Source organism: Camelina sativa, chromosome 19 (genome assembly GCF_030686135.1).
Source record: "Camelina sativa cultivar CO46 ecotype springtype chromosome 19, ASM3068613v1".
Classification (NCBI taxonomy): Eukaryota; Viridiplantae; Streptophyta; class Magnoliopsida; order Brassicales; family Brassicaceae; genus Camelina; species Camelina sativa.
The window spans coordinates 10,577,327-10,598,045 of NC_141898.1; the positions used below are offsets into that span (position 1 = coordinate 10,577,327).

At 37.1% G+C, this 20,719-nt stretch overlaps 3 protein-coding genes and 1 pseudogene across 5 annotated transcripts; 2 read left to right on the forward strand and 2 right to left on the reverse strand.

Moving 5' to 3' along the window:
- Positions 1 to 966: 966 nt before the first annotated feature.
- On the reverse strand, positions 967 to 3,575 carry LOC104766010 (uncharacterized). 2 transcript variants are annotated; one of them, XM_010489810.3, is made up of 9 exons: positions 3,199 to 3,575; positions 2,865 to 3,044; positions 2,692 to 2,767; positions 2,428 to 2,557; positions 2,195 to 2,309; positions 1,819 to 1,910; positions 1,630 to 1,699; positions 1,457 to 1,539; positions 967 to 1,357 (listed from the first exon to the last, which is right to left on the reverse strand). In XM_010489810.3, exons 1-9 carry the CDS (start codon positions 3,367 to 3,369, stop codon positions 1,255 to 1,257), a joined length of 1,020 nt encoding a protein of 339 aa, XP_010488112.1. In that variant the 5' UTR covers positions 3,370 to 3,575; the 3' UTR covers positions 967 to 1,254. The 2 variants fall into 2 exon arrangements, with proteins under 2 accessions (XP_010488112.1, XP_087358801.1); XM_087502675.1 differs by having other exon boundaries at positions 967 to 1,353; positions 1,453 to 1,539; positions 3,199 to 3,464.
- A 952-nt stretch (positions 3,576 to 4,527) lies between these two features.
- LOC104766012 (mitogen-activated protein kinase kinase 5) lies at positions 4,528 to 6,383 on the forward strand. Its single transcript, XM_010489811.3, has one exon. It carries the CDS (start codon positions 4,864 to 4,866, stop codon positions 5,902 to 5,904), a length of 1,041 nt encoding a protein of 346 aa, XP_010488113.2. The 5' UTR covers positions 4,528 to 4,863; the 3' UTR covers positions 5,905 to 6,383.
- Positions 6,384 to 6,925: 542 nt separating this feature from the next.
- Positions 6,926 to 11,033, reverse strand: LOC104766013 (4-coumarate--CoA ligase 4). Its single transcript, XM_010489812.2, has 5 exons — positions 9,794 to 11,033; positions 7,710 to 7,905; positions 7,404 to 7,617; positions 7,211 to 7,313; positions 6,926 to 7,115 (listed from the first exon to the last, which is right to left on the reverse strand). The coding sequence occupies exons 1-5, from the start codon at positions 10,853 to 10,855 to the stop codon at positions 6,996 to 6,998; spliced, it is 1,695 nt and encodes a 564-aa protein (XP_010488114.2). The 5' UTR covers positions 10,856 to 11,033; the 3' UTR covers positions 6,926 to 6,995.
- A 3,748-nt stretch (positions 11,034 to 14,781) lies between these two features.
- Positions 14,782 to 19,034, forward strand: LOC104766014 (uncharacterized; annotated as a pseudogene). The gene is made up of 12 exons (XR_015591384.1): positions 14,782 to 15,146; positions 15,451 to 16,332; positions 16,463 to 16,652; positions 16,749 to 17,179; positions 17,263 to 17,364; positions 17,453 to 17,539; positions 17,653 to 17,706; positions 17,815 to 17,913; positions 18,015 to 18,113; positions 18,227 to 18,328; positions 18,435 to 18,760; positions 18,846 to 19,034. The product of XR_015591384.1 is annotated as an uncharacterized LOC104766014 (transcript).
- Positions 19,035 to 20,719: the final 1,685 nt, after the last annotated feature.

Below are 20,719 nucleotides of genomic sequence, written 5' to 3' on the forward strand. Positions count from 1 at the left end.
AAAGTTTGAGACTCGCCGATCCTAATAATGAAAAAACACGGTTCATGCGTAAGACAATTTATGGATTATTCTTCGGTTGTCTCTTGTGTTAACTATGACCTAACCTTTCTTTACTGCAAATGAACCATGGCTCTAATTCAGAGAAACAAAACATAAAACAAGCTTAAAACAATGTTCTTTATGAAAATGGAGAAGAAACTCTGCTCATTTTAAAGAAAGCACAATAAGAAGAGTCACTAAATTCTTCTGACTTCACATCCAGAGTCAAGTAAGCCCAAAGCCGTACAGTAACATCAGTTAGAGAAGAGATAGTTGCATTGGATCAGTAGACTCCATTGAAAAATGCTAGGCTCTTAGGAACTCCTGGCTCTGTTCCTGAACGTCGGAAGATGATCTTACCTCAACTTGGTAGGTGAAACACTTCTCTATTCGAGAGCCTTGGCTTTCTCTTTACTGATTGTCCCTGCATAAGGTACGCCAGAGCTGGGAATGTCTATATGTTTGCTCAACTAACTTACAATGTAATGGCGTGCCTATCTTCAAATGTTAAATTAGCTGTCAACTCAACAACTGACGAAATGGATGCGCTTTGTTCATCAGCCAAAGTAAGAACAGAGCTGATTGACATGGGAAATGCTGAATGACACCGATGTGATAGATCATGAGAGCAACATTCCATGTCCATGCAGTGAAACGAAGTTCATGAAAGGCCTCTGGAAATTATCATGTTATGATCTAATGTAATGTTTTGTTATATCAAGCTAACATAGCAAATGGAGTTTCATTAGGATAAATCGATCATGAGAGCAACATTCCATATCCATGCAGTGACACGAAGCTGATGAGAGGCCTCTGGATGTTATCATGTTATGATCTAATGTAATGTTATGTTATTTTCTAGCTAACATAGCAATTGGAGTTTCATCGGATGAATCGATCAGAATGATGAAAATGAATCCCACAAAGTGATGTGTCAACGCCGTAATAAGATAAATAAATGGCAAACCAAACTCCTACAGAATCAAAACAATCATCAAAAACCACACTGCGAATGCATGTAGCAAAGCTAATAGGAACTGAAACATGTTATGTTGATGAGGTCACACTATATGCATCCATCACATGACAAAGAAGCAATGCTAATGCTTAAAAATGTCGAGAATGAAAATGGATGCAATGCGGACTGCCAGCAACATGCATCCTATTCGTGCAGTTGTTGCGAGATAAAGAAGAGAGTACGTCCCCCTTCAAGGCCTACTGATATGTCAGAGCTCCTTGGGCTCCATTTGCATTCGGAGAAGGATAGAAAGAATAGCCGCCACCTTCCTTTCTCTTCCCATATGGATTCTTTGAATATGTATCATTGGTTTAAGAAGAAACAAAGAGAAAAGAAAAAAAGAACTGGGCATATTGGAATATAAAAACAAGAAGAGAGAGAGTGATATGTAAAGGATATTGGATCCTCATGCCAACTGAACCAGAACTTGGAATGACAGCACCTTGCAAATTATGGTGAACATTTGTGGCACTATTGACATCCTGCAAGTCCAGATAGAACAATTTAACAATATGCTAGAAGAATATTGTCTGGCAATTATACCCACAGATGGTGAAGGTTTCAGAATTAACCTCGAATTCAATAAAGCAAACTGTATGCCTTTCTTGTCTCAGAATCTTCATTTGTTTGAAACCAGGTTGCCTGCAAAATGAAAGTACAGCTTACCACATAACTCTTAACAACACACTGATACAAAAGAGCAAAGATCTAAAGGAAAGAAATGGACAGGAGGAGTGTCACCAAAGCAAACAGATACTCACGCGCTCAAGAGGCTTCTCAATTCTTCTTCGTTAATATTCTCCCCAAGATTACCAATAAATAGGGTATTGCAAGGTGGATTATCCTTAATATTCTGCAATTGAAAAAATAGAAAACAGCATGAGACATATATCAGTTAAATATACATCAAACAGGGAACAAATTTTATCAAACAATCAGAAACTTCAGTACACAATGCATTAAATTAGGCCACAACTATTGTTCCACAACACAATTGCCAGAGAGTATAGCATGTGCGCTAATCAGAATGAACTTCGAGTTTGTAAATATTAGGCAAGGATAGGCAAGTACAACATGGATTCCGGGTAGAATATAGCAAAACCTATCAATAAAAAGATGAAAAAAGAGCAACTATACCTGGACAGGCACATATGAACTAGGAGCTGCTATAGGTGCGGGCGCAGGCATTGGTACAGGGGGAGCATGATAACCTGCATAAGGATCATATGGTGGAGGTGGAGGTGCCATATACCTGAACCAAATTTTATCTTGTAGTCAACTAAGCAATTTAACAGAGAACCGTGTACCAAATACACATCGTTCAGTTTCTACACCGCATCTGAAATACGAAAGAGAAGCAAAGGCCTCACCCATGAGGAGGTCCCCACACTGGAGGAGGTGGAGGGTGGAAAGGAGATGGACTATACACAGAATGTGTGCAGTCACCTCCAGTTCGTAGGCGCTTACTTTGATCATAAGCATTTGACTCCCCAACAATTCCTACACAATAACAATCGAGTTCAAAGGTGAGAATATTACCAATGGGGGAGAGCGTGATGAGATCCTCATATAAATGCACAAAACTGAATCAAACATTGTTTCAGTAACATGACCGATGCTAAGATAGAGCTAACCTCTTTTAACAAAGAGATTCTTCTTGGCCATCTCTGTATGTATCACAGACTTCGAGTCAGCATCAAACACCATATGCTATATGGCAAAAAAAAAAAAAAAAAAAACAATATAAGTCACAAAGTGAAAAGGCAAAAAAGGAGTTGAGTCAATCAATGATAAGAAGCAGAGAGACCTGAAGGGTATCTTTGGCTGCCATTGCAAACTGAGCAGTGGAGAAAAGAGCAAAACCCATAGGCTTTTCTCCCTTGAAATTCACCTGAGAAGCCTCGTAACCAGGCAACCATCTTAAGAGATTGAGAAGCTCTCTCTCTTTTACATCATCAGGAAGCCCTGCGATGAAGATTGTCCGAAGCTGAAACAAACAGATTCAAAATCGTTAACTCCAACTAACATAACTGCTAAGAACTTTCTCGACAGCACATCACAAGAATCACCGATATGTAGAGAGAAAGAGAGAGGGAGAGAGAGGAGAGAGAGAGAGAGAGAGAGAGAGAGACAGTTGTAACCTCGTCATAAGGAGGACGATTATGGTTGTCAACTAAAACAGGAGGAGGAGGATGATGGTGATGAACGGGCGGGGGATGTGGTGGAGCAGCTGTGGAAACTGCGGCGGGAGGAGGCGGTGCCCCTGCCGCTGGCCATTGCTGGTGGTAAGGGTGGATTCCGGCGCCGGCCATGAGATCGAAACCCTAATTAACGAGATAGAGAGAGAGAGAGAGAGAGAGAGAGAGAGATTGCTCTAAATATTTTTGTGCGGAGAGAAGAAGAATCGACGACGGCGCATAGTTGGCAGACTTATTTTTTAAGTCACATGCTCCGCACGTGAACAACAACACTGTGTGCAACTTTTTATTTTTTTCTGTTTTTTTTTTCTTTAGTTGGCAAAAATATTTTTTTTGGGACTCACACGGCAAACCATATGAAGGACCTATACTCTCTCGATTCTTCGGGTCAGTTCAGTATTAGTTTCCCGTTTTATTTGGGTTTTCTAAAATTTTGTCGAATTTAACTGAAAAATGTTTGGTTACTTTATAGTTAACTATTTTACCATCAATATAAATAATAACTTTTGATTTTTTTTAAATTGATTTAATTAAAGTAAATTCGGTTAAAGCGGTATGATTCGGTTACTTCTGATGATTTGGATAAAATTAATTACAAAAAAAGTGAGATACTTTTTTGAATACAACACAAATAACGCTTTGGCCATAAAATAGAGAACCGTAGAGTCGGTAGAGAGAACGATATGAGTGTTATGGAGAGAAATGATGGTGACTGGAAGAGCTAGAGAGAAAAAAAGTCAAAACCGTCGACAACGATTTAGATGCGAAAATATGTCAATTATAATTTATAAAGAAACTTAAAATATCACCACGGATAGGATTATTTTTAAAAAGAAATCCTTTCAAGCGCCCATTAAAATATGGACAGCATAATCCAAAATCCAATTAATATAGCATATCGTAACCTGAGTTTTTTTTTTTTAATGGTCACTTGATGAATTGTTAATGCTTTTATGGTTATCAACTACATTAAATCTTGTTGACAAAATAATAAAAAACTGCATTAAATCATTTTTTTTAAATCTTGCTTTTAACAACTCCTTCTCCGGAAGAGGTGAACAAAAACCTAATGTATGAATATGATGATCATGCTGCCGTTAGCAATGTTTCAAGACCAAAACCAAAACAAATTAGCAATGTGAAGTGTGTGAACCCAATACTAATAATAAATTAGCTTTGGTTTATCATATTGTTGTATTAACTAATTAACCAAAACTAATGGCCCCCCAGGGGCCATATTATAAAATAGAGAAGACCAAAACCAAAAAACAAAGAAAAAACATGGTTAACGTGTTACAACACAGAGCCACACAAGTGCTTCCAAAAACTCCGCGAGTGTCTCCCACACTCATTCCTTAAGCGCGTAGAGATACCTATTCCCTCGATATTGTTGTCTCTCCTCTTTTTCTTCACGATCTCTTCTCTTCTTCTAATGAAGTTTCTTCTTCCTTCTCTTCCTCTTCATTCTTCCTTTGATCCTTTCCAACGACGACGACGACGACGATTCAAACTACAAACCCTAGACGAAGACAAAAGAATCGAACTCCTTCATACTATATAATAAACTTCCGATTCCTCTCTGCTGAAAAAACCAAAAAAGAAAAAGCAATGAAACCGATTCAATCGCCTCCTGGAGTAGCTTCTTCACCTATGAAGAACCGTTTACGCAAACGTCCTGACTTAAGCTTACCACTCCCACACCGCGACGTCGCTCTCGCCGTACCTCTCCCTCTCCCACCTCCCTCCTCTTCCTCCTCCTCCGCTCCGGCGTCTTCATCCGCCATATCAACAAACATCTCCGCCGCCAGAAGCTTATCCGAGCTAGAACGCGTAAACCGAATCGGGAGCGGAGCCGGAGGAACGGTTTACAAAGTAATCCACCGTCCTTCATCGCTCCCTTTCGCTCTCAAGGTGATATACGGGAACCACGAAGACACCGTGAGACGCCAGATCTGTAGAGAGATCGAGATCTTGCGGAGCGTGGATCACCCAAACGTTGTGAAATGTCACAACATGTTTGATCACAACGGCGAGATCCAGGTTTTGCTTGAGTTCATGGATCAAGGATCTCTCGAAGGAGCTCACGTGTGGCAAGAAGAGGAGTTGGCTGATCTCTCTCATCAGGTTCTTAGTGGATTAGCTTATCTTCACCGCCGTCACATCGTTCACCGTGATATCAAACCTTCGAATCTTCTTATAAACTCGGCCAAGAATGTGAAAATTGCTGATTTTGGAGTGAGCCGGATCTTGGCTCAGACCATGGATCCTTGTAACTCCTCTGTTGGAACTATTGCTTATATGAGTCCTGAGAGGATCAACACTGATTTGAACCATGGCCGTTACGATGGTTACGCTGGAGATGTGTGGAGTTTAGGTGTTAGCATCTTGGAGTTTTACTTGGGGAGGTTTCCTTTTGCTGTGAGTAGACAAGGTGATTGGGCGAGTCTAATGTGTGCTATTTGTATGTCTCAGCCACCTGAAGCTCCGGCCACGGCGTCTCAGGAGTTTCGTAACTTTGTTTCTTGTTGCTTACAGAGTGATCCTCCTAAGAGATGGTCTGCTCAACAGCTTTTGCAGCATCCTTTCATTCTTAAATCAACCGGTGGTCCTAATCTCGGTCAAATGTTGCCACCGCCTCGTCCTCAATAACTTTTCTTGTTTTCAAATTTTTTCACATATTTTTCCTGACAATTTTTGCATGCCCCCAAAGGAAGTTAATGCAAAGAGTAGAACAATGTGGTTTGTGTGAATTGGGGTATGGTTCGTCAGGGAAGGAAACTCAAGTTTGTGTTTAGGGTTTTATTGAGTCTTCTTTATTATGCTGTTCAAGCTTGATTTTTGTCTTTTTGGTAATGGAAGAATGTTTTGGTAGAAATGGGATTAAGGACGAGATGAATTCTTATGGATTTGCATGTGGTTGTTGTTCATATCAGGAAGTAAATTGGACTATGGAGGATCTTCGATTTGTTAATTCTCTCATTAACAAAGCTTCTTTTATTGCCCTTTATTTATGCTTCTTTTATAGTTTCTGTCTTGTGAATCATAATAGAGACTTCTGCTTTCTTTTTTGCTTTGCCATTTATACTCTTAATTATTGCGGTAATAGTTGAAAAGCTTGTTTAGTAGTAGTACCTTTTGATTGATCATATATGATGATCTTTTTTACCAGTTTCCACTTTTGGTGTGATCTCTCTCTTCAAGGTGTATGCAAATGCGATTATTCGTTTCATGAACTAATTGTAGCATCTTTATAACGTTCGACTTATATCAGTACAGATATGGGATCAGAAGATAAACCTCTGTTGCAAGCGCGACGAAGTATCTGTTAGGTAATCAATTGGTCTCGACTTCCAACCACGTTAGACCTCTCCGCTGGGCTGCTTCCTTCTCTGCAGGTTATTTGCTGCTTAATTCACCTGATTTCTTTATGCATTCAAGCTTGCAGAGGAGGTTAAGTTAAAATGCGGCTCATAACATAAGTTCTCATTGTCGCTTTTTATTGCGGGTATGTCTGCTGCTCCTTAAATCTCTAGACTAATAGTTCTAAAGACTTAAGAGAATAGAGAAATGATGATTATAGGGAATGAATTGCTGTCTTTCGGGGTAGTTTAGCCTTAGGTTTCCTGGATCTGTTGACTTTACAAGAGTGGTGTCTCGAAACCAAATCAAATATCAAACGCTTACTTCTTAGAGACTTTTAGTGTTCGATTTTACACATACATTTGCAAACTCTCTTGTGTCTATTTAGAGCACTCAGTTTCCAATTTACCTCGAAGATCCTTCCTGAGAATCTTTCCTGAAACTGCTTTTGGTATAGCTTCAATGAAAAACACCATCTTGATTCGCTTGTAGTGAACCACCTATATAAACAACCGTCACAATCATTGATTTAAGACATGGACAGTTCTATCTTTGTGTGTTTCGTATTTAAAGACCGAAAGTGAATTATTATTACCTGTTTGTTTACATAACTCTTGACATCATCTTCAGTTAACTGAGACCCTTCCGATCTAACTACAAACGCTACTGGAACCTCATCAGCTACTTCGTCCTTCATTCTGCAAATTCAAATATCATTAGAAACAACAAACGCTATAGTTTCGAATTACAAGATTCAGTTTTTTTTTTTTTTTTTTTTTATAACTCACCCAACAACTGCTGCATCGTCGATATCAGGATGAGAAATAAGCAATGCTTCAAGCTCAGCCGGAGCCACTTGATAGCCTTTAAATTTGATCAGTTCCTTCAACCGATCAACAATAAAGATCTCATCATCATCATCCACAAACCCAATATCTCCTGTGTGTAACCATCCATCTTTATCAATGGTTCCTGATGTAGCTTCCGGATCATTCAAATAACCTACCAATATCGCACCAATATTTTTCTCCCTATCAAGGTATGTTCTCTTAAAACAAAAAGGGACGCAACATGATCATTTGACCGTTTTTTACCTTTCATGAGCTGATCACCTCGGACGCAGATCTCGCCAGATTTGTTCCGCGGTAAGGATATTCCGGTTATGGTATCGACCACTTTCAACTCGGCGTTTCTGATCACAGTCCCGCACGCACCAGACTTGGTTTTGAACGGGTTCTTTGCAAAAGCTAATGACTTAGCCACCGTTCCTGACTCGGTCATTCCATAACCCTGAAATAATGTGTGTATTTTTTAAGTCATTGCCAAAATCTAAAAACTACAACATTTGACATTTTTCATTATAATTAGATCCCCACTGACCAAGACATGAACTGAGAAATGGCAGTCTGAAAACTATAATCAAAATAATGTAGGACAATGAGGTTCATGAGCATGTGCGATGTTGGCCGTGGTTATTGGATTAAATTAAATTATAAAGTATCTGGTAAGAATTGTTAACGTTTTCTTGTATGATCCCACAATTCTATCAATAAGGCAAGACTTTGTTGTTTCTTGTCAAATGAATATGTCAAACTACTTAGAGAAATAAACTATAAGATCGATTTGGATGGGTGATTCGTATAAAGAGGCGAGCAATGAATGTTTTCCCTAATAATGGAACTAAATTATATGTATGTTATTAAATAATTAACATCTGTGAATACTTTATTAAAAAGCATTTTATCAATAATTGAATAGTGGAGTATCTTTTAACCAAAAAAGAAGAAAAAATAAAAAAGAAAAAGCATTTATCAAAAAGGAATTAAAAAAGCTCATGTTATAAGACTAAAGCAACACAGCCAAGCCAAACCTTAAAGTAAAAGTGGAGAAGGTGTCCTCTAGGCATTGGGACCGAAGTGAGTTTTTCCACAGACACTAACACACAGTGTGACCTAAACTCCGTTATTTTATTCTGTGATATGCTTTTAAAAATTGTCAATTGGATTTTTTTTTCTTTTCCTTTGGTATAGTCTCACATTGGCACTAATTTCTACTATCATATGTTTTGAATTGACTTTCATACTATTCACATGAAAATTTCTACAATTATTAAGTACTTTAGTGAAATCGAACTAACCTTATTAAAAAAAAAAACATAACTAGAATCCCTTTATTATTGCTTTAGTTTAGTTGCTTTAGTTAAAAGCATGTTAGATAAATCTAGCCACCTACCTACATTTCAATTATTTTGCTATACCAGTAGCCCCGCATGCAAATTGGACGAAGCACAAACTAAAGCATATATATAGTAGTACTCAGTTTAAACAAATTATGACTCCACTAACTAAACCAAATAAGGTTCTTAATAGTATCAAAGTCTATCAGAAATGGCGAAAAACCAATAATGAATTAACCTTTCTATTTGGTCGTCTCAACGTGGAAGCTATACCTATTGGTTCTTTTAGCTTTTAAGAAAACAAAATATATAATATTGGTGGAATGATTTGGAATTATCTTTCGGCAAAAAATAAGTATTAATCATTTACCTACCACAAGCCACTAAACTCTAATCTAAGTGATCGACTTGTATACTCAAGATAAGGACAACGATTTGTAATTAATTAATCAATGTCTTGCATAAAATCATGTCTTCATTTAAAAAAGCCAAAATATTGTTGTTTTATTAAGTCAAAATATTGGTACTTTAACATCGCAATTACCAATAAAATATTCGTAAATGTGGTATCACGTAAGATGTGGACAATGACATAAATAGTTTTAAAGCTTAGATTTGGTGAACCACTAAATTCATTTTTCTTTAATAAATATTTTAGACCACGGAATTGTTAGTGTATCCCTTACTCAAGTTACTAAACAATTGCGCACAGCGATGAATCTTGACCAACTACCGCTAGTATTTGTACTAACTATCGTCGTATCTCTTACTACATAGATAAGAGAAGATGACAAAACAGTTGACTCTCAAGTACTGAGATGAAACATATGTAGATCCAAATACTCACCCAAACATTCTTAGTTCATCTCAATTATAGTTATGTTTATAGGATTCTGTACGATTTGACTAGAGTCTATGTGTCCGATTGCATTAAGACTTATGAAGAAACTAACAAAAGTAATTACGAAATCACAGAGGAAATTAAGGGAATTAGAAACTGACCTGACCAAAAATGGCATTAGGAAACTTAAGGCGCACGGCGTCTTCAAGCTCCTTCTTTAGTGTAGCTGCACCTGATAGCATCATCCTCACCGAGCTCAAGTCATATTTTTCAGTCCCCGGGGACTTAACGAACGCTAGAACCACCGGGGGAGCCACAGGAACCACCGTGACTTTGTACCTCTGAATCAGCTCCATCACCAGATTCAACTCGAACCTCGGCACGATCAGTAGCGCCGCACCGGTTCTCATCGCCGAAAGCATCAGCGCGTCGAGAGCATAAATGTGAAACATTGGGAGAAAACAGAGGATGACATCATTTGCCGTGAAGTTGAGGTTAGGGTTTTCTCCGTCCACTTTCTGAGCAATGCTCGTAACTAAACCCTTGTGAGTAATCATCACTCCCTTTGGAAGTCCCGTTGTCCCGGAGGAATACGGCATCGCCACCGTGTCTTCCGGCGAGATCTCAGGTTTAGGAAGCTCTGTTTCGTCAGCTTGAGTCAGTTCCGTAAAACTCACGCAACCGTCATCAGTCGATGAAATCACGTCGTCGTCAACGCAAACGATCAAAACACCGTCGTTTTTGAGGTCAGTTAGTTTCTCGACGTAGCATTTCTTCGTGATGATCATCTTCGCCGTGGAGGCTTTCGCCTGTTTTGCGATCTCCGGCTGCGTATAGAACGGATTCGCGGTGGTGGAGACGGCTCCGAGGTACGCCACGGCAAGAAAAGACAGAGCAAACTCCAAAGAGTTCGGGAGAAGTAGCATCACGACGTCACCGTGGCGGATCCCGAGCCGATGCATCCCTGCGGCGATCCTCCTTGAATCAGTCTGTACATCGGCGTAGGTCAAGACACGTCCCGTAGCACCGTCGATGAGACAAGTGGAGGTTGAGTCACCGTCTCCTTCGCCGGAGAATTTCTGGAAGACGTAATCGGTGAGAGGGAGGTGGTTAGGGATGAAGATATCAGGAAGCTTAGATCGGAAAATGAAACCATGAGGAGAAGGTTCTTCTTCTTCTTCTTTCTTGTTTGTGAGAAATTGAGTTTGTTGTTGGAGCACCATTTGTGTGGAGACTCTAATTCTTCTTTCTTCTTCTTTTTTTTTTTTACTTTGTTTGTGAGAAACTTTCTTTACTAAATGTAACGTATATGCATATATTTTTGATTTCCCTTTGAATGGGTTTTTATAAGGAATGGTACGTTTGGTTTCTTTATTTTTTGATCCATTGATAGTGATTTGTTTCCACGAGATGAGATTTTCTTATTATTGATTTTGTCTTTAAATGAACTATTGCTACGTAGTTGGTGAGAGTGGGCCAGTTTTTTTTCACCTTTTCTTCATTACAAACAATGAAACAAATTTACAATTGTCACTGTATTTAAAATACTATAATTAAGCATCTTAATGTTATAAGATTCGCAAATTAATTTTTAACACTAATTTATTTTTAATATATATGTAAATTAATTTATTCTGATATATCACAATCAAATAGAAATTTCATATTTAAAATAGTTATTATAAATTTGAAAAGAATAATTGACAAATTTGAGTTAAAAGTAATGTTTTTTTTTATGTTGGGGATAATACTTGTATATCATAATTCGACATGTAATATTCATAAACTACCTGAAAGAGGCAAAGAGCCATTAAGAAAATTGTCATAATATTTAGTTTTTTTCATCAGTTTACCACAAAAGATATGCATATGATAAATCAGGATACTATGCGCATAGACGTTATGTGAGACGCGACATACACGTGACGCGTCCATCTTCTTTATGGCATATTACGGAAATGTAATACGCCCAACCTATTATATTGTGCTAAGCAACCTATTATATATAAATTACAGACTTTGTGTAATCAAATATCTAACACAGATAAAGTAATTTCTTATAAATATTACTTAAAAACAAAATTTTCTATTTTATAGATTTGTTGTAATTTTTCTAACATTTTTTAAATGTTTTTTTAACGTTTGATTTTCAAAAATCCTGAAAATCATGAGTTTTGTACGGAAAACCAAACGTTAAAAAAAATGAACACTTCATGTAATAATTAATGTTATAAACCTGACAATAAGTTTTGTACGGAAATTTTATAGTTATATAGAGTTGATTTTGACTTCCTCTTTGACGGATAATATTTTCTGGTCAATAATATTTGCATTTTATGTGTATTTGTTTGGTACGTAGGATTTTTTTTTTGGGTAGGATATTATTGTATCGCTGTTATGGACAATTTTAAAAATACATCAAAAGAAATAATTATACAATTTACAACAACGGTCAAAAACATTTTAAGGAAATTAATTATATATGAAAAAGTGAGGAATGCATACAATATATTTAAGTATATAGTTTGATATAGTATAATGTACATCTTATATAAGAAAAATGCATTCAACCTTTAACGTAACCCATCCTTTTGATATCGCTTGAGACAAGATAAATTTTACATATATGAAGATTGAAGAGTTGTAGTAACTATTCATAAGCGTGTAAAGCGAATACCGCGTACTCGAAAACCAAACAAAACAAGAACTTGAAGCACAAAGTCTTAAGTCATTGTAACCAAGTGGATTAGTTTTGATGGACCCCGGATATGGAAATTGGATGTATAGACTTGACTGAATTAATTTTTGCTAAAATTACTGTTTGATTACTGTTTGATAATAATACAAACAGACTAGAATAACCAAAATCTTGTGAGTTGTGATAAAACAATTGAGAAGAGGCATGATGTTGCGAGAAGAGGCATTTGATGCAATTAAAGTTTAAGGATATGATAGGGATGAAATGGAGGCATCAAAATCTATTGTTGTCAATTTATGGGTTTACGCTTCTAAAACTAAAGGGATTGAGAGAGAAATCGAGCGCGTGATACTCACTCGCGGCGATTTTTCTCTCCCAAAAATTTCTCTCTTCTGATCACAACCACTTGCACCGACGGCGGGTCCTCTATCAATTCCGGTGATGATGAGGACCCTACGGCTCATGGCGCTTCATCCGCGACTCCGCATCTTCTCGGCGACACCATGGAAACAAGATCAAGGGGCAGTGGAAGGGAGAAGCATCTGCGAGATTCCACTGGTAAGAGCTCTATCGGCGGTATAGCGACTCAGAGTGGGAGAAGGAGATTCACGGCGAGGAATGGGTGAGGAAGACAGTTAGATCTGGGATCGGAGATTTTGGAGGTTTCGCCGGATCGGTCTCGATAGGGGAGGTAGACTCCGATCCGGCGAGGCTAAGCCACCGTCGAAGGTCTCTTTATCTACTCCCTAATGTCTTTCTCCCTCACGACTGAGCAAGAACTCTCCTCGACGACGACGAGCTCGATTCTCTTCCTCCTCCTCAATGCGGCTCTACGGTGGCGGGATGGAAATGGATCTTGGATCACCATCTCCGTTCGGCTAACGTCGTCCAGGCTTAGCGGAGGTCCTGATCCGGTAAGCATCCGCAGCTCTGTTGGACGGCGGCTACAAAGTGTTCTACGTTTGTAGATTAGGGTTTTCAGCATTCGGTTTGGTTCCATTTGTAAACCCAGTCGGTTTTGTATTTCATTGGTTTAGTTCGGTTTGATGTAACGGGTCGGGCCCTTAGGGGATTTTGTATGGGCTTATATCCGGAAATAGCCTATTGGGCATATATTTTTAATAGAATACCCTTTAACAAAAAAAAAAAATTTATGGGTTTATAGATAATTTTCGAACAGCTGGGCTTTTATTTCCTTGTAGACAATTCTCAAGATCTAAGATTACAAACATATTAGGTTTTCACTTGCGGTGTAAGACTAAATTATAAATTATTGTATTTTAAATAATAATTTTTAATTTATTTAGTTTTCAAATTCCTAATTAATTAACTTTTATCTAATGAATTTATAATTTTGTTTAGAATATTTTTTCTTCTTCTTACGTTTTATACAATTTATAACCTAATTACATTAAATTTATTATTAGATAGAATATAAAATTTTAAAACACTTATTTCTGTTTTCTATAATTAAACAGAGGTATATGCATATATGGTATGTTAGTGTATATTTTTATGTGTATATATATATATATATATGGAATATTAAGAATGTAATTGTAATATGTGTAATATTTTGTAGTTCATATATTAAATAATTTATAAGTTAATTTTCTAAACTATGACTACAAATTTATAGTATATGAAATAAACTAATAGTTTTAGTGTTAGTTCTATAGTCCAAACCCGCCATGCTAGGCGGATCACGCAACATGTTCAAAGATTTTAATCCATAAAAACTCATCATACAAAACCCGTGAAAGTAAAATATAATATGTGAAGCTAAAAGTCACATTTTATCAAATAAGTTTTCAAATTTTTGAAGAACAATAATAGCTTTTCACTCACCTCCTTATAAATTAAAGAAATAAAATCTGTATACATTTACAATTATGTTTGTTACCTTTTAAAACTCTTAGTTTCTATAAAAAAAATCGAATATAAGTAGAGTTAATTTGTTTATTGTAAATTAATTATTTAATGCCAATGGCATGACTGTAAATAAGTGTCAACTTCAGGATTTATTTTATAAATGTCTCCAAAAATATATATATATATAGATTTCATGGTGTTATATTTGCTTTTTAGCTAGTGTTATTATTTTCTAGAGTATAACATAGAGTGATACAGTTTTGTCAAAAAAAAAAAAAAAAAAAACATAGAGTGATACAGAAAATTTTATTGTATTTTAGATTTATTTTATTTTAGAATAAAAAATAGAAAAATGCATAGGAGGTAATCTAAATTCTCAATAACTCATACTTAAATAATATTTATATATATTTGGGATGGGTAATCCTAAAAGAATGTTAGGATATTTTTTTAAGTAATTTTCACTGACCATTCCAAAACCACTTTTTCTCCCACGGGAAGGCAAAGAAAAAAATGGTTTCCAGGGATTAGCCACCTGTTAAAAAAAAGATAACTATACCCTATAACTCTAGTTACGCTGATGGACTGTTTTAGTTGAATACAAATAATTAGAAAATATCCAACCGTTGCACTGTTTCATTTAATTAAAAAAAAAAATAAAGGAGAAAGAGAAGTCTTCGTTCACGGTAGAATCGAAAAACAGAGAGAAGAGAGTGAACTCCGACGATTTTGGTTGTTGAACTCTGGCGAGAAGAACCCTGCGATTTGAATAGGGTGTAGCTCTTTGAGAAGTAGAAGAAGAGGACCCAGAAGAAGTAGACCGAGAAGAAGGAGACCGAGAAGAATCTGAGCGAGAAGAAGAAGAAGAAGAGATTAAGAAGGTTCGCGTGAAAGAAGAAAAACGGCGACTTCTCTTTCACTGGGTTATCGATTAGATTAAGAAGGTAATCTCTAATTGCATTGTTAAATGGGTGTGTGATTGGATTGACTTTCACATTTGATTGAATGGAGATTGTTACCGTAATCCGACATCTGCGAGAATGGTTTATCGAAAAATACAATTTGGGAATTGATTTGATTCAAAAGTTTTTGAATTTCATGAATAATTTTGTATTTGGTGGGGCGGGGCAACAAAGTAGAACCCTAACTGTGTACATGTTGGAAATTTGGTTGGAAATTTGGTTAGAATTTGAGTCCATTGTTCGTGTGTACGTATAATCTTATTTGTTCGTAAATTGTTATTGGTAGGATGGATCCGGAAGAACAACAAAATGTTTCTCCAAGGAGTATGGATTTACCGAGGAGGTTATTTGCTCTTGACCATTACCCTGTCGAAACCACGATCAATGCATATTCTAGACCAGAGTATCCGGCTACAATAACAAAAGTGCTGAAGGGAACAAAAGAAATGAAAAACTTGTTAAAGTCTCCATTTGGGGAGCTATTTCGTATCCCTGCGAACAAAGCTTCATTTTCTGGGAAGATTATTCATGGATTAGTTTGCCATCAGTTGGTGGCCAAAAAACGGCATGAGATGTGGATTGTTTTTGGTGGTCATCCAATAAAATTTGGATTACAAGAATTTGCTATGTTGACAGGTCTGGAATGTGGTAAATATCCAAAAAAGAGAGATGTGAAAGCAGTGGTTCAAAAGGAAAAAGGATGTAAGACTGTTTGGGAGACACTATTCGGGAAAAAAAAGGAACCAACAATCTCCGAGTTGGTTCAGAAGTTGGAGACCGAAGAGATGGAAATATGGAAGAAAGTTGCTTTATCGCTGATAATAATAGTCGACGGTGTTCTCACTTGCTTTACTCAGCCCGTCAAAACTTCTTCCAAAACAGTGGAGATGACCAAGAATATTGATTTTTTCATCAAATACCCATGGGTAAGGATGTCATTTGAACGTACGTTCCTGTAGATGTTGACAATATAGTGAAAAGTTGCAAGCGACGGTCATTAGCTGTTCATGGAATTCCTCTTGCACTCCAACTGCTGGCATTTCAGACTGTCCCATCACTTGCAAAATTAATACCGGCTGATGAAGACGATCATACGTTTACTCAAAGATCGATCCATAATCTGGCTAAACTGCAAGCAAGCATCTTCGCATGTAAGGCCGCTAAAGAGGTATGTATGTTGTTGGTGTAATACGTACACGGATGATAAAATACATACACAAATAATAGAATACGTACATAGATGATAGAAAAGTTCAAGTTTAAGTGTATATTTACTTCATACATGTATCATTCTATAGGTGGTTATTAGCCGGCTGGTTGATACAAAGGAGCACTGTTCTCGTGCAACCTTCTCGTGGCGTGATGAGGAGGAAGACCATCAAGTTGAGAACATTGAAAATCTCCTTAATGCTGGCCACAAATGGGATGAGGCAAAATGGGTGGGAGGTGATGATGAGTGCCCAAAGCAAATACGACCTGAAGAGACAGGTATCTTGACAATTGTGTTATGGTTCGAAACTGATACCGAGATACATTGTTATGCCAAGAATTTCAATGATTTTATATTGGGTTTTATAGTTACAGGTGGATGTCAAAAGAGGAAACGAGGGGAAACAACAACAATGTCAAATAAGAAACCAAAGACAACAATGGCAGATAATGTGGCAGTGGGTGATACGCCCAATGTTGATGAAGCTTTTGATGATGAGCGATTTGAAAGGTATGCGGTTGAACTCAGTCGGTTCTTCAGGAAGCAAGAAGCACTGCTTGTGGAAATGAATGAAAACATGAAGAGCTTCGTCCGTACAGAGATAAGAGCTGCACTTTTGGAGGTTAGAGGAAACGACTATAGGGAACCTTCTGCTGGTTCTAAGATGGGTTTAGAGAAGAAGTCGAAGCCAAAGTCAAACATAAAAGTTGTGCAACGGTTGAAGTTTCAGAATATGAGTTCATTACTAGTTAAGAAAAAAAGAAGAGTCAAGGTTCCTACCATTGGAGTTGTTGACACTGCTAAGGTTGCTATGAGCACTAACAGCAGTTTTCTAAGATTTTCACATCTTGGATATATTTAATTTTGTTGTTTTCCTGGTTTCGACAGGATGTTGGAAATATTCATGGTTCGAAGGATGATTTACATGGGGAGCAGTCTGTGAGTGGTGATGACGTCATTGGATCCCAACTAATGGATGACATCAATTTTGTATGTGGGTGTTAGTGGTTATGTATAAAGCTTTTGATATGACTCCCTACAAACTATTTTGTAATTTCATTTAGTTTATTTATCGTAGGATACAACCCATAGTCATGTTGATGGGTGCGAAGTCGAGAATGACGATTGTGACATGGACCAACCATGTCCGCATGATGCAGCTAATGTACGTAAACTTAAACTTGAGTATTGTTAAATTTTAATAAAAGTATGATTTGTGAAATTCGTATACGTATCATATGCGGCTAATGTACGTACACATATTTTGTATGTTGTCAGAATTTTGGAGATCGGTTTTTCCGAGATGATCTCGGGGGTGAAGATGTGATGGTGGTGATGTATCACCCACTAAATCAGTCTCCAATATAAGTATTTGACAATATATATTTATTATAAATACGTGTACTATTATTGCAACTTTATACACCTTTCATTGTGTAGATTTTGCTGCAACTGAATGCATCACAAAAATATGTGGAGGCTGATGAGCGGTGTAACGAAATGGGTGGTGATGAAGAAAACGTAAGAGCATCTCCATCTGTAAGTTTCTTGAATATTCGATTATTTGTTTGTCTCCTGTGATGGTTTAGAAAGTATGTCTTCGGTACCATCGTCAACAAAATATTCTTTATTTTGAATAGGTGGATGTGGAAGCACTGCAGCAGGAAGGAGAAATAGCGGACAGTTGTAACACTACCGAAAGACCGGTAGATGAAACCACAATGGATGTTCAACTCCAAGTAAGTGTCTAACATATTTGATTTTGTTTATATGTTTTACGCACATATAGGGTATATGTACTTATTAAGTTTATTGAACATATATATTAATATATGTAAGTACATGGTAATAGGGCGAAGGGGACGCAATACTTAAGGAAGCCGAATCAGTCGAGGGTTATAACAAAACCGAAGGACCTGTAGAAAATGAAACTACAATTGAAGGTCAACTCCAAGTAAGTGTCTAACATATTTTACATTTGATTATTTGTTTTACCCACATATATTACATATTTAAGTTATTGTACGTATTTATGAATCTATGTACGTACATGTTTTTAGGGCGAAGGGGACGCAATACTTAAGGAAGCCGAACCAGTCGAGGATTGTAACAAACCCCAAGGACCTGTAGAAAATGAAACTACAGGTCCACCAGATAACAGTTCAGGGATGGACGTGATTCCCAGTGCGCCAGATAAATTGGTTACTCGGTCAGTTATTATTGTCGATGAATCAGCCAAGGAAGAAACGATGCTGATCACGCTACCTGAGAAGCAACTCTCACTTCCCATTATGGTAAAAGCTGGATCTGTTTCATACGACCCGATGGAAGATGTTGATAATGGTAAATTCGCCATATTCACCGAGTTGATAAAAGGAGATGATGTGTAAGTGTTGTGTATATTATTCGGATAGCATAATAAGTAGATGTGTACTTATATTAATTTTGTAATTGTGAAACATATTGTGCAGGATACACAACCTCTTCGGATTGTGCAAGGCAAATAACCTCTTCTTCTCCAATCTTATATTGCCTCAACAGTGGGTCAACAGTCTGGTAATTATGTTATTTTACGTACACGAAATTTGGTACACTAAAACAATACGTACATTGTTTGCTACTTGATTGAACATAATGTACGTACATTAAGTTTTCTTTAACTACATCTGCAACACATGGAAATGATTGCCTTAATGTTGTGGCACAAGAACGGACAACACATGATCAAACGAAAGAGCGTCATTATCGACTCCGTTCTCTTTTACGAGCTGACACGACGTTTCCATGCCTTCTCCAACACCAAGAAGAAAGAGAATTTGTATGGGAAAAAGTCCTCATTGACATCGTCAATGAAGAAGGGATGCACCACGAACCAAGGCTGCAGTGGCTTACAGATGTTGATGTCATATATGCTCTAATGAACTGGAAACTAGAGCATTGGGTTGGAGTGGCCATACTTCTTAAAACGAAGATTGTATACATTTATGATCTGTTGCTGAGTGGGACGAGAGATCCTGCTGTGAAGACCCGGATGCAGCCAGTGATTGAGATGATACCGTTCCTACTTCACTTAGTAATTGACATCAATTACTCTCTCGCTCCATTTATCTATTCCAGGATCAAGCCTTTAGCTCAAATCGATAGGAATGGAGATTGTGGACCTTTTGCTATGAAGTTCTTAGAACTGTTGATCATGGGTAATCTGATGGCGGACTACTTGACAATCAACGAAAAAGATGTTGACAATTTACAAAAAAAGTACGCGATGGACGTCTACGAGCATGGTGTTGGCCCAATTAATTAAGTATGCAATATATTTGTTGTATTTATTAATTTCCGAAATTGTATGCTAGGGATGATTACTTTGACTTCAATTTTATATTTATTTACTTTGCTCACCCTACCTATATAGATGTTGCCAATGTGCGATCGTTCACACTATGTACGTATTTAAGGTGCGTACAATGTCAGGATACACGTACTATATAGAGCAAGTATCTTTGCAGCGAAAGTCGAATAAGCCAATGTACGTACACGCAACTAAATTGACTCATCAAGAACATACATGGTGATATAATACGTACATAGTATGCATTAATGGAAAATTGGAGGTAGACAATAACCACACGGAATTGCTCCGTCAGGCTTTCGCCCATTGCGGAAAATTCCCCACTGCTGCCTCCCGTAGGACAACCACCAAACAACATTTAGTAATTTGATGTCATATCGCAATCTTGTCAAGCACTTTTTATTTTTATCATTTACATCTAGCCACATATTCCCCAACCATTAAAATATTAAAACTCAAATGTTATAAGTGTTCTCATGTATATTATATATGTGGACAAACTCGACAATGAGATAACAACAAAATGCTTTTACACGGCAACAAAAGTAGAAAACAATGAACGAATAAACAAAAATCGGTAGTTGCACTTGCACTCTCTTCCCTCAACCATTAATATATTATTAACCTCTTTTGAAACACACATAAAAACAAATTTTTTTTTTATAACTAAAACAATTTTGAGACATAATTTGAAGTCCGGTTGGACTGGCAGAAACAATTTATCGCAAGTCATGATGTCTGGAGTGTTCTAAACGATAAAGTGGGTTTACATATAAATGCATTAGGTCTCTTCATTTATAATAGTTGTTACCTATGTGCGATCGTTCACACTATGTACGTACTTAGGGAGCGTACAATGTCAGGATACACGTACTATATAGAGCAAGTATCTTTGCAGCGAAGGTCGAATAAGCCAATGTACGTACACACAACTAAATTGACTCATCAAGGACATACATGGTGATATACTACGTACATAGTATACATTAATGGAAA

Bases quoted from the DNA above. Each gene is read 5' to 3' on its own strand.
- LOC104766010 (XM_010489810.3), bottom strand. From the start codon at position 3,369: ATGGCCGGCGCCGGAATCCACCCTTACCACCAGCAATGGCCAGCGGCA. The intron at 3,045-3,198 runs GTTACAACTGTC...TGTTTGTTTCAG, and splicing joins ATCGTCCTCCTTATGACGAG to CTTCGGACAATCTTCATCGC. The intron at 2,558-2,691 runs GTTAGCTCTATC...GTTATTGTGTAG, and splicing joins GAATCTCTTTGTTAAAAGAG to GAATTGTTGGGGAGTCAAAT.
- LOC104766012 (XM_010489811.3), top strand. From the start codon at position 4,864: ATGAAACCGATTCAATCGCCTCCTGGAGTAGCTTCTTCACCTATGAAG.
- LOC104766013 (XM_010489812.2), bottom strand. From the start codon at position 10,855: ATGGTGCTCCAACAACAAACTCAATTTCTCACAAACAAGAAAGAAGAA. The intron at 7,906-9,793 runs GTCAGTTTCTAA...ACATTATTTCAG, and splicing joins CTAATGCCATTTTTGGTCAG to GGTTATGGAATGACCGAGTC. The intron at 7,314-7,403 runs GTGAGTTATAAA...TTGAATTTGCAG, and splicing joins GACGATGCAGCAGTTGTTGG to AATGAAGGACGAAGTAGCTG.